Raw genomic sequence first — 12,989 nt, 5'->3', positions numbered from 1 at the left:
CAGACCAGAGGTGCACTAAATGTGGGGATTTATTCTGTTTCAACATATAGGGAGCTATAATGGATGTCAGGTACAATCACTCTCTACATGGTCATGGAAGCTTCAATGGGCAAAATATGCTGTTGTTTTGGAAAAAGGAATGATATTTCTAAGGATTATCAAAGCATTTTCTTTCTAACCAGGAAAATCGCCACGTATGATGTTGAAATACAGAATCTGTATGAAGAGATGGAACAACAGATAAAATCAGAAAAGGAACAATTTCTCTTACAAGTAGGTTCCTAATTCTTTGTTCCGCAAAATCACATCATCATAATCCTTTAAGTTGTTTGTGCATTCCCATAGACTTGCATAAGGAGAAAAACTGTTCTAACGTAAACAAAAGCCCACTGACACTCTGATTTCCCCACTTGGTGGCTCCCTACAGCCACTGATCTGCTACGACACCTGAAAAACACACGCTTGTTTTGGAACCACTGCATCCAGTGAAGGGTACTGTAATGCTATAGCATACAAAGACCTTTTAGACAACACTGCCCTTACTGTACCCCTGATCACAAAGTCAGCTCCATAAAGAAATGGTTTGACAAGTTTGGTGTGGATGAACTTAAAGTGATTGTACAGTTTTTTTTTTTAAATAACAAACATATCATACTTATCTCCCCTGTGCAGCTAGTTTTGCACAGAGTGGCCCCGAACCTGCTCTTCCGGGGTCCCCCGGTGGCTCTCGTTGCTCCTCCCCACATCCGATAACCCCCGCAGAGAAGTGCTTCCCCAAGGTGGTTACTTTGAGGGCGCTCTCCCGAGTCCAGCATTTGCATCTATAGACACAGAATGCCGGACTTGGCCCCACCCCCTGGCGCCCGCGTCATTGGATTGGATTGACAGCAGCGGGAGCCAATGGCTGCGCTTCTATCAATCTATTCAATCAAGAGCCGGGAGCCCGTGGAGAGAGAGAGTGCGTCCCCGTCAACTGAATGAAGGGGTTCAGGTAAGTAAAATGGGAAGCTAGGGGGGCGGTGACTGCCAGGTGTTTTTTCACCTCAATGCATAGTATGCATTAAAGGGGTTGTAAAGGTAATTTTTTTTTTTTTTTAAAAATAACAAACATGTTATACTTACCTTCACTGTGCAGCTCGTTCTGCACAGAGTGGCCCCGAACCTGGTCTTCTGGGGTCCCTCGGCGGCTGTTTCAGCTCCTCCCCGCAAGCATTTACCACCTTAATGCGAGCTCCCTCGCATGGTGGTGAGTGCTTGCGGGCGCGCTCCCGTGATACAGCCGGCGGCTATAGCCGCTCGCTGTATCACTCGGCCCCGCCCCCCGGCGCGCCGCGTCATCGGATGTGATTGACAGCAGCGCGAGCCAATGGCTGCGCTGCTTTCAATCCATCCACTGCAGCCAATCAGCGACCAGGCTGAGCTGCAATGAAGATGACGAGGACGAGCAGCGAAGATTCGAGGCGTCAGGTAAGTAAAACGGGGGGCCTGGGGGCGGCGGTACTGTCAAAAGTTTTTTCACCTTAATGCATAGAATGCATTAAGGTGAAAAAATTTTTACCTTTACAACCCCTTTAAGGTGAAAAAACATGAACCTTTACAACCCCTTTAAGTGGGCTGCACAGAACTCTGACCTTCACCATGCTAAAGATCTTTTGGTTAAGATGGAATGCCAATTGTAAGTCAAGTCTTTTCATCCAATATCAGTACCTGACCTCGCAAATGATCTGACAGAATGGGCACAATTTCCCAAAGACACGATCCAAAATCTTGTGAAAAGTTTCCCCAGAAGTTTGTAGGCTGTTATAGCTGCAAACACTGGGACTCCATATTAATGGCCATAGTTTCGGAACGGAATATCCATCAAATTCATATAGGTGTAAAGACCAAGTGTCCACAAACTTCTAGCCATATAGTGTAGCGTCCCTGGAGGGTTCTAAGCTCAGAACCCAGAGCTGCAAAGCAAGAATGTTAACTACTTAGACACTTGTGTCAGCCGCCCAGATATAAACAAGTAGTTTATTTTCTATAAATCAATCAATGTAAAATAAAGACAGGAGCTGCCAGGATTTTCATTAGAGGTAATTATTTATCTCATATACAAAATTACTGTCTAATGTGCCTAAATCTAAACTGTGGGAGAGACAGCTAATGGAACACTTGGCCTTTTTTTTTTTTGCTTTGCAGGATATACAACCTAATTGAGTTTTTGTAGGATAATACACTTGAAACGTGGAACAAATAGAGACTCAATGCTGTACGCCTTCTACGCCTTGCTAGCAACAATGATTACTGCAGAAATTTCTGCTTCCTCTAAAGCTTTTAATGGCCATTTGAGCAAGAGATGAACATTGAGAGAACAAAAAAATCTATAATGCATCTCTCAATTCACATTTAGTCATCATTCAGAAAATTATGACAGCAACATTCTCATATTTTCTCATATTTTCTGAAATCTAGAGGCAAAGTGTACCTCTATTCAGAGCCATATAGTGCTCATTCACATCATAGTAAATGTGTTAAGGCATGCAAAATGCATATGAACTGTAGTGTGATTTTACACTCTTCTGCATGTTTGAAACCCTTGAAAATACATTTTCCATTTCCTCCCAGGATGCAGATTTAAGCAGTCAAGATTTTCAGGTTGGGGAGGAAAATAGGTAATTGATACTGTGTATGCACTGAGGCTTTTTGACACAAGCTACCTCTGAGATTTGAAAAAAATTCATGCCTTCAGCCATATAAATCAAACACCTTTTATAGAATCCCTACCACCAAGGGAATGGATTTTGTAATTGAAACAGGTTGTGTCCACAAACTTTTACACCTTCCAGGCTGTGAAACATCTTCAGCATAAACAAGTCCACATAATTGTGACTACAGTAAGTACTACTGGATACTCCATATCTCTGAAAGATGAACGGAGCAGTGAGGGAATAAGGAAAAGGAAAATATCAATAGATGGGCGAGTGTGAACTTTCAAGAGAACCTGTTAATTTGCCCTGAATGGGCAAATGACAGATTCCCATTAAGTATAGACCTGCTTTAAATACTGAATAGAAGTAGAAGAATAAATAAATAAATGAATAGAATGAGATACAATATATTTCCATACCGCGCTCATAAACCATATTATCATATGCAAAATAAATGCAATATAAAGTCCATAAACCACCACCAAAATTCTTGAATCAAGTGAGAGTGAAACAATCCTGTTTCTGTGAAAAATATAGTGCCGTATTCCACAGATTACAGGGCAAACATTCTACTCACCAAACCGACATGACGCCCATTACAGGTAGTCAAAAACACATGGATGGCAAAAAGATGTGTTCTCCAATGGAAAAACGGCTCCCAGAAAAGAAAGATCCACCAACGAAGGGTTTGATCGTTTTTTAAAGAGAAAAGAGAGAATTCCTCATGTTGTAGCTTGTAACTATTTATTATTGAAAACAAAGTATCCACTTACAATTAGATATACTTTCAAAAGCTCATGGAACCGGGCAGGCACACCGATCACGTTCCACCTCTGTTCCAAACGAATAGCGGAAGTGACGTGTCACGCACTAGATAAGCCGACGCGTTTTGTCAGCAACGTCTGACGTCATCAGGGGTCATTGCATAAAAGCAAATTATTTTTGGGCTGCTGCTAGTACATTTTCATTTTTATAATACTGTTTCAAGGGCTAGTAATTATAGATTTTTTAGTTACAATATTTATTATGTTATTGCTGTCTTAGTGACACTCTGTTTATATTTTAATCAGGACACTGAGCGATTTCAAACTCGCAGCCACGATCTGGAGGAGAAGCTGCTGAACAAAGAGCAGGAATTGGAACATCTAAGCCAAAAGCAGAAAAGGGTAAATACCTCTCATCACCAATTGCATAAAACAGTGATACCACTCCATGTAAAAAGAAACTCTGATTATACATTGGAGAATCCCTTTCCAGAATATACCAATATTAGACCTATAGCATCCCTTATAATATGTGGCATTATTGAGGCTTGTAACAATACGCAGTCCACACTTGAAATCAACACCTGGCAACCTACTGGCTACACCATTATCAAATGGGGTTCTAATTTATCAGTGTCTCTGTTAAAGCTGAATTCTAGGGAAACAGCTAAATACATAGAAGCAATATCTATAAGGGCCCTTTCACACTGAGGCGGGGGCGGCGTCGGCGGTAAAACGCCGCTATTATTAGCGGCGTTTTACCGTCGGTATTCGGCCGCTAGCGGGGCGGTTTTACCCCCCGCTAGTGGCCGAGAAAGAGTTAAATACCACCGCAAAGTGCCTCTGCAGAGTCGCTTTGCCGGCGGTATAGCCACGCCGTCCCATTGATTTCAATGGGCAGGAACGGTATACACTCCGCTCCTTCACCGCTCCGAAGATGCTGCTAGCAGGACTTTTTTTCCCGTCCTGCTAGCGCACCGCTCCAGTGTGAAAGCCCTCGGGGCTTTCACACTGGAATTAAGGTAGCGGCACTTTCGGGTCGGTTTGCAGGCACTATTATTATCGCAATAGCGCCTGCAAACCGCCCCAGTGTGAAAGGGCTCTAGGGGTCCTGTTTTACCTGCCAAAAGATTTGTATTTCTGTCCACCCAGCTCTGAGATTTTTACAGCACTGCTACACAGTACTGCTGTGTCTAACAGGGCAGGAGACCTAATTTATTCTGCTGCAGTTTGGTAGCACTTACAAGTGTTGATTCCCCCTCCCCATACAACTGGACCATAAAGAGGAAGCAGCGGACTGATAAGCTCATCTCTCTGTCACTATGTTCTCTGAGCCTATCAAGCATGTTCCTTCTTAGCACTTGAGCACTACAGCATGACTGACTGAGGCTGGTGTTCTTAAAGGGATTGAGAATCTTTTTTCAATATATTTTGTGAACAATCACTTTAGTTATACAATCAGGTGAAAGCAAAATCCAGTTCAGTTTGGATACTGAATCACGTGTAGATGACATTAGGAAACAAGACTTTACTTTAGACATTATGTGTTAATTGAAGTAAATAGTCACACAATTTATTGGGCAAAGATTATCTACTCCTTTAGTAAATAAGCCCGGTTGTGTCCTTGTTCTTTTTCTCCCTCTCCCAGTCTGAGCTCTGCTGCACAGGGACAGCAAGAGACTGATATCAGGTACTTATACTGTGTGCATTTAAAAACATACATTTATTGATGTATTAATAAATAATAGCTCCATTTGTTTGCTTATCTTATATATGCCAGTAGTTCACCCTTAACCGTTTGCCGACCAGCGCACGCCGATTTACGTCGGCAGAATGACACTGGTGGGCAAAAGGGCTTACTGGCATTTCCCCTTTAAGAAGCGGTGCTGCGGGCACCGCAGACTCCGTGACCGCAGGTCCCACGGACTCGATGTCCGCTGGGTGCTCGGGATCGTGTCACGGAGAGGTAGAATGGGGAGATGCTTTTGTAAACAAAGCATTTCCCCATTCTGCCTAGTGATAGGACAGAGATCACTGCACTCTGTCATCGAGAGCAGTGATCGCTGTCATGTGAGGTGTAGCCACAGTTAGAATCACTCCCTAGGACACACTTAACCCCTTCACCGCCCCTAGTGGTTAACCCCTTCACTGCCAGTGTCATTTACACAGTAATCAATGCATTTTTATAGCACTGATCGCTGTATAAATGACAATGGTCCCAAAATAGTGTCAAAAGTGCCAGATCTGTCTGCCATAATGTCGCAGTCCTGATAAAAATCGCAGATCTCCGCCATTACTAATAAATAAAAAATTAATAATAAAAATGCCATAAAAGTATCCCCTATTTTGTAGGCGCTATAAATTTTGCACAAACCAATCAATATACGCTTATTGCGATTTTTTTTACCAAAAATATGTAGAAGAATATATATCAGCCTAAACTGAGGAAAAAAAATAGTTTTTTTATATATTTTTGGGGGATATTTTTTATAGCAAAAAGTACAAAATATTGCTTTTTTTTCCAAAATTGTCGCTCTTTTTTTTGTTTATAGCGCAAAAAATAAAAACCGCAGGGGTGATCAAATGCCACCAAAAGAAAGCTCTATTTGTGGGAAAAAAAGGACTCTAATTATGTTTGGGTACAACATCGCACGACCGCACAATTGTCAGTTAAAGCGACACAGTGCCGAATCGCACAAATGGCTCTGGCCAGGAAGAGGGTAAATCCTTCAGGGGCTGAAGTGGTTAAAAGATTAGTTCACCTTTCCTGCACATTTCCAACTAGAAATGAATTTGGGCATTCTCCAAACTCAACTCTATTTGAATATTAAAGTTGCGCTCCTTTCACTCCAATCATCTGCGGGTAAGGTCATTCACCGCCCCACAGCAAACATAAACAAAGGAGCAAGATATTGGTGATGTCAGTGCCCTTATATGGACACGTGCCCAGATTTAGTCAATGACATTAGGCATTCGGACATGTCTCCACATAAGGGCTCTGACATCATCAGCATCCTGCGCCCCTGTTTATGTGTGTTGTGGACCAGTGAGTTATCTGGCCCGCAGCTGATTGGACAAAAAAGGAGTGCGACATGGAAGTTTGGATAAAGGTTGGTTTGGAGGACACCTATCTCTAATTCCAACAAAACTCCCCATGCATTCCAACATTTTAATAAGGCTGCTTCTTTCCCATTCCATATCTGTACGCCATGCGCGTCCTGTCCACAACAACTCTCATAGCTGATCCCCCTCCATTCTGTCTAAAAAACAGGAAGGGCAGGAGGTTAGATGTGTGTCCCATGCGGGGCACTCTGGCTCATCCAGACTGCATGCATAGTCCGTGAACTCCTTCCCCCTCTGCTGCTAGAGGTAGAAAGAGCGCACTGCGCATGCACACAGTTTGAATGAGCCAAGAAGTATGCAGAAAAGTTGAACTAACCATTAAACATTAATATTTAAAACCCCATTTTTTTATTTTCTATTTATTTTTCTCCCACTCACTTTTCACTTGTCTCACTTTCACTTTTGTGTGTGTTTTCTCACTGGATGAAGGGTGTGAGTCCTCGGGCTTGCCCTGACATCTAACAGGAGGATGTGTGGCCATCAGGTTCCTTCCTCCCCTGCCCCTGGGGGTCTCTCTTCAGGAGAGCCCCTGAACCAAGTATTCGATAGTTGGCTTTGGCAGACCTAGAAGAACGAGGTCTGCCAGTCCTTCTGGCTAGGCACACAGAGGAAACCCTTTGTCCATGTCAGGAGCCTTGTGCCCCAGGGGATCAGGGTAGAGGTCCTACTCCTTTGGGGGGTGGACTAAAGTACATCCTTAAGTGCACTTCATAGTGTGTTTCACATGCACGTTTTTTGTTCACATACAGGTTTTTTCCGTTTCAGGTTTTTGCACAACCGTGGAAAAAAATAAAAGAAATAATAGTTAAAACCCAGCTCCAGCCTTCAATATTATTTTTTTTTTTTAACAGAAAATTTTATTAAACAAATCAGCATTACATTACAGAATGATTTAGAACATTCAAAGTATAGAGGAGAATGACAGTAAAATCAACCTTCAACCTGTAGTCTTTGTTTATCAGATATTCCAGTTGTGCAGATATCAGAAATATCACTTAACAGTACACCTTATTGCATTATAGTGTCATATCATCGTAGATAAATTTACATAAGTAACCATTTTCAATCCAGCCTGATAAGGAGGGGGAAGGGGGGTGAAGGGGGAGGAGGGGGGGGGGGGGAAGGAGAGGAGGGAGGAGGGGGAAGGGGAGCGAAGAAAAGGTAAGGGGGGGGCAAGAGGGAACGGGCACAGGGAGAATAGTCAAAGAGACATAGGAGGTCCTCCAATGAGTTTCATAACATAATAATTATGGAGTAGGGGGTTCCGGGACCCCAGAGGCGTCTACCCAAGAGGACCAGATCTTATCGAATTTACCTGGACATTGCCTACTTTCATATGTCAATCTATACAGGGGAAGTACCATGTTCACCGACCTTTTCCACGACACCAAAGTAGGAGGCTCTGCCTTTTTCCATACCATTAAGATTTCACGCCTAGCATAATATAATGCGAAGGTAAGACACAGTTTACTATATCTGTCTCCCTCAAGATCCTCCAAATGGCTAAGCAATAGTATCTGAGGATCGACCGGTACATTTAAACCTGTGACATTGCTCAGTGTGGAGGCTACTGCTGACCAAAAGGGTTTAAGTTTGGGACAGGACCAGACCATGTGCCAAAAGGTGCCCACCTCCTGCCTGCATCTCTGACAATTGGGGTCTCTTTGATCGTAAATGCGCGCCAGTCTCTGTGGGGTGAAGTACGCTCTGTGTAGGAACTTAAATTGTATGAACCTATCTTTCGCCGCGATCATGGAAGTAATGTAGGAGAGTAAGCACTCCTTCCATTCCTCTTCATCTAGGGAAGGGATATCAACCCTCCATTTTTCCCATGTCTTAGTTAGTTTGGTGTCATACTCTACTGTGAGGTATAGATATAATGTTGAAAGTGGCTTCCACATCACACTAGAAATCAGGAGTCGTTCAATGGAATCTGAATCCAAAATAAGGGGGGCGGGGAACTGAGCTTCAAAAGCGTGCTTTAGCTGCCAGTATCTAAATTGGAAGGAGGATGGGATAGCAAATGATTACCTTAGGACCTGGAAAGTCTTGAGCCTACCGTCCTGAACTATATGTTTTAGTGTGAGAATACCCTTTTTTGCCCAGATAGAGGGGTCTGGTATACTGTGAAGGTGAGGGAGCATGGGGTTGCCCCATAGGGGCATATGAGGTGAGATATGATTAGGTTTCCCATATATCCTCCTAGCCTCCTGCCAGACCCTTACGGTGCTTCACATCGGAGTTGTCATGGACGGACTAGCCCGAAGTCCACGGAACGGAAGGTTGCTCAGGGCTGCAAAAGAACCCAAAATGGCTGCTTCGAGAGTGACAGCAGGATTCTGTGCGGGCTGGGAGAACCACCACCGAATCGTAACAAGAACAGCTGCCCAGTAATAAATTTGGAAGTTCGGTAGTGCCAGTCCCCCCCCCCGATAGTGGGAGATATAGGATCTGCTTGGCCACCCTGGGTGGCCTCCCAGCCCACACAAAGTGTATCAGCAGACTCTCCAACCTTCGGAAAAAGGCCCTAGGAATATGTATGGGTGTGTTGCGGAAAAAATATAAATATTTGGGAAGGTACATCATTTTTAGCAGATTTACTCTGCCAACCGGGGTCAGTGGGAGGGTACGCCAAGAAGCACACTTGGCCGTTAGCTGTGTCATAAGTGGTCGCAAATTGTTGTCCATATAATCCTGGACTTTACCACTAATTTTAATTCCTAGGTAGTTGAATCCTCTACCCATTTAAGCTGCGCGTGTGGGACCCTAGGGGTCGACAGATGGAGCGGGAACAATATCGACTTATCCCAGTTGACACGGATCCCCGAATACCCGCCGAATCCGTTGATCTGACCTAGTGCAGTCTGCAAGGAGGACGACGCGTCCGCCAAATAGAGCAGAGCGTCATCCGCGTACAGTGAAATCTTCTCCTCGATTGGGCCCACCTGAAGTCCCCTCACCTCGGGGTCAGCCCGCAGCAGTATAGCCAGGGGCTCCATCACCAGGGCAAATAAGCCCGGGGAGAGGGGACACCCTTGTCTCGTACCCCGAAACAATTTGAACTTCTCTGATAGACAACCGTTGGTGCGTATTCTGGCTGAAGGACTATGATATAGCATGCGGAGCCATTTTGTGAAGCTTGGGCCAAACCCAAATCGCAAGAGCACCTCCCATAAGTAGCCCCACTCGACGGAATTGAAAGCCTTCTCCGCGTCGAGTGAGGCCACCAATCCCCCGGACGTCGCATCTGCCCTGTCTATATGAGTATAAAGACGTCTAATATTAATGTCAGTACCTCTCCCGGGCATAAAGCCTGTTTGACCCCTGTGGATCAGGGCAGTGATGACTAGGTTAAGCCTATTGGCCAATACTTTTGCCAGGACTTTTGCATCCATATTCAGGAGGGATATGGGGCAATACAAGGAGCATAAAGTTGGATCTTTCCCTGGCTTGGGGATCACCACTATGATCGCCTCACTCATTGTATCCGGGAGTTTCTCGAGGCGCGTCAACGCAGAGAAGAGGCCCTGAGTCTACAGGACCCAGTGAAAGGTCCAATGACAACAACAGGGGTGCGTGGTCAGAGATTTCTCTAGGGAGTATTCGTATATCTGTGACCCGTGGGAGGACCGGACTTCCCTCAAAGACTAGGTCTATTCGGGAGAACGTCCTATGAGAGGCCGAATGGCATGTGTATGGCCTGGTCTGGGGGTGTCTCCACCTCCAGACATCAGTCAGGCCATATGTATCCGCCCATTCAGTCAACCCAGGGTGATGATATCCTGCAGACGCTAGTCTATCAAGATCCGGATCAGGGACCAGATTAAAATCACCCAATATAATATTGTTATCAGATGCAAATTCGGCTATCTTGCCTGGGATCTGGTTGAGCACCAGCAAGGAAGCCGGAGGAGGCAAGTATAAACCCACAATGGTCCACGTCAGAGAGTATATTTTAGCATAGATGATGACATAACGACCATCAGGGTCCAGGGCCAAATCCAGGAGCCGGAAAGGAAGAGATTTCAGTATCAGGATAGTAACACCCCTGGAAAAGCTGGAGTGTGTAGAGTGGTAGTGGTAGCCCACCCATGGTTTTTTGAGGGCCAGAACCCTACTTCCTATTAAATGCGTTTCCTGGAACACACATATATGTGGGTTATAAGCTTTAATGAATTGGAACACCAGGGAACGCTTGACCGGGGAGTTCAGTCCCCTAGTGTTCCAGGAAATGATGTTAAGGGAGGACATGGTTACTCAATATGATAATAATGTTAGGATCAATGTAGGTCACGGCACCTGAATTGGACCCCCGGACCCATAATGGACACACCTGGAAACATTGCAAGGATGAGTCAATTTTTTTAAAACAATTGTAAAACAAAAACAAAACCAAACTGAAAACAGCCCAACATCTAACGTAAATTAAAATAGTCCCTTTAGTTTTGGGATTGCCCCCAAACTGAGGTGTGTTTCAATCCCAAACCAATTCAGCTCGCCGGCTGCAACGAGGGGTCCGTGGAAGAGGCGAGCCCAACCCCCCGAGACTTCTCATGGGGGGGTAAGCAGCAGTTCAAGCGGCCCTTCAAATGTGAGAACTCCGCTAATGGACTATAACAGGCTGTGAGGTGTTAAAAGTCAAACAGAGAAGAAGTAAACCATATTGCGACCCCACAGTAAAGTCGATCCATTGTTAAAAGGATACCCAGAACAGGAACTTCAATACACCCCAAGGGGGTATGCAAGTGTCAAGAAGCTTCATATCTCAACATCTCTTCATATCTCTCCTGACCAAATTCTTTGGCAGGGGCATTAACTTAGAATTTCCTGATAGGGGATAGTTAGTTACCCCCCTCAAGTCTGAGCACACCATGGGGTTGAACTGGGCACAACCTGTGCAACAAAACGAAGTCATCCATGGAGCAGTTCGTGTGTGAACTCAGACCTGGGCCCAGGTTGTTGTGAATAAACAATGAAGAGGACATTCGGCATATACCGGTTAGTCAGTCAGCGGATCTGTGGCAGAGGATCCAGCCAGGCAGAGGCCTCTCTCAGTGTGGTGAAAAATCGTGTCGTCTCACTGTCCTGGACCCTCAAGCGAGCAGGGAAGAGTACACTATAGCGAATGCTGCGTGATCTCAATGCCGCCTTAACCTGGTCAAACGATTTCCTGAGTTTTTGGGTCTCCACCGAATAGTCAGGGAAAATCATCAATTTAGTGTTCTGAAATCTTAGGTCCCCAAATTTCTGGAGGCGCGAAGAACTTCATCCCTGTCTCTAAAATTAAAGCGGGGTTTCACTGTCTCCACATATTTTTTGGGGGGGGCAAAATGACAATGTTTAATATATATAAATATTGAACTTACTCGTTCCGGTTTTAGAGCTTACTGCTCCCAGTTTTCTCCAATAAAAAAAAGTTATAAAATTTCCTGCTGCCGGTTTTCATCTTGCCTGTGGGCATGTGAAGCCCACAGGCATCCTCTTCCGGGATACGGTGCTGCTGATCGACCAGCATGCACCGCCCGTTCTATCCCCGATCTTGCGCATGCGCAGTAAACAGAAATCGTAGCGCCATCAACGTCTGTTGAAATCACGCGAGATTTCACGGCGGGTCTCCGCACTGACTCCTGGGATGAATGACACGAGATCCCAGGAGACAGTGCGGCGATCATAGGAAATGACGCGGATACCTGCAAAATCCCCGCCCACAGCTGCAGGGACCGAAGACAGGCCAGGCCACTTATCTTAAGGTAGGAAAAAAAAAAAAAAACTGATGTCCATATAGCACTCGGTGCTATATTTAGAAGCCACGGAGCGAAAGTGTAAAAAATGAGTGAAGATCTGCTTTAAGGAGACGGAGTATGAAGGTGCGAGGAGGGGATCTAGGTGGCCCTGGCTTAGGCGGTATACGGTGTGCCCTCTCGACTGTGCAGTAGGGTGACTAACGGGCCTCCGGCAGGAGGTCACGCAGCAAGCCTTCTATGAAGGAGGTAGGGTTGTTCCCCTCCGCCCCCTCCGGTAAACCGATAATACGAAGATTATTGCGCCGGTTTCTGTTCTCCGCGTCTTCAGCTCTGTATTCTAGGGCCTTTACTTTGGTTTGAAGCGTACGGAGTGTTACTCCATGTTCCGCCGTGATGTCTTCAGTGGTACTCAGTCTTTGTTCCGTCTCAGTAACTCGCGACCTAATTTTGTCTATATCTTGGTGGATTAGACCCATATCCAGCTGGACAGCCTCAATTTTTGTTGTTAATGTGGATTGGCAAGTTGCAATGGCCGCCATGACGTCCGCCAGCCAGGGGGGACGAGAGTCGTCCGTCTCCATGATGCTTGTCTGTGAAGCTCTATGCACGCTGCGTATGGTGTGAGCCTCCGGAGTGGGACAGGTGGGGGTCTGAGGGAAGTCCGA

At 45.2% G+C, this 12,989-nt stretch overlaps 1 protein-coding gene across 2 annotated transcripts in view; it reads left to right on the top strand.

The window, feature by feature from the left end:
* The window catches only part of CRACR2A (calcium release activated channel regulator 2A), a 208,565-nt gene that overhangs the window by 110,675 nt on the left and 84,901 nt on the right, over positions 1-12,989 (top strand). For both annotated transcript variants that reach the window (XM_073621246.1, XM_073621245.1), the window contains exons 6-7: positions 183-273; positions 3,764-3,859. In XM_073621246.1, the coding sequence (XP_073477347.1) occupies positions 183-273; positions 3,764-3,859 (187 nt within the window). The remainder of the gene's footprint in view (positions 1-182; positions 274-3,763; positions 3,860-12,989) is intronic.

Source organism: Aquarana catesbeiana, linkage group LG03, assembly GCF_042186555.1.
Source record: "Aquarana catesbeiana isolate 2022-GZ linkage group LG03, ASM4218655v1, whole genome shotgun sequence".
Classification (NCBI taxonomy): domain Eukaryota; kingdom Metazoa; phylum Chordata; class Amphibia; order Anura; family Ranidae; genus Aquarana; species Aquarana catesbeiana.
The sequence above is the reverse complement of the archived record's forward strand: the minus strand, read 5'-3'. Positions and strand labels throughout refer to the sequence as shown.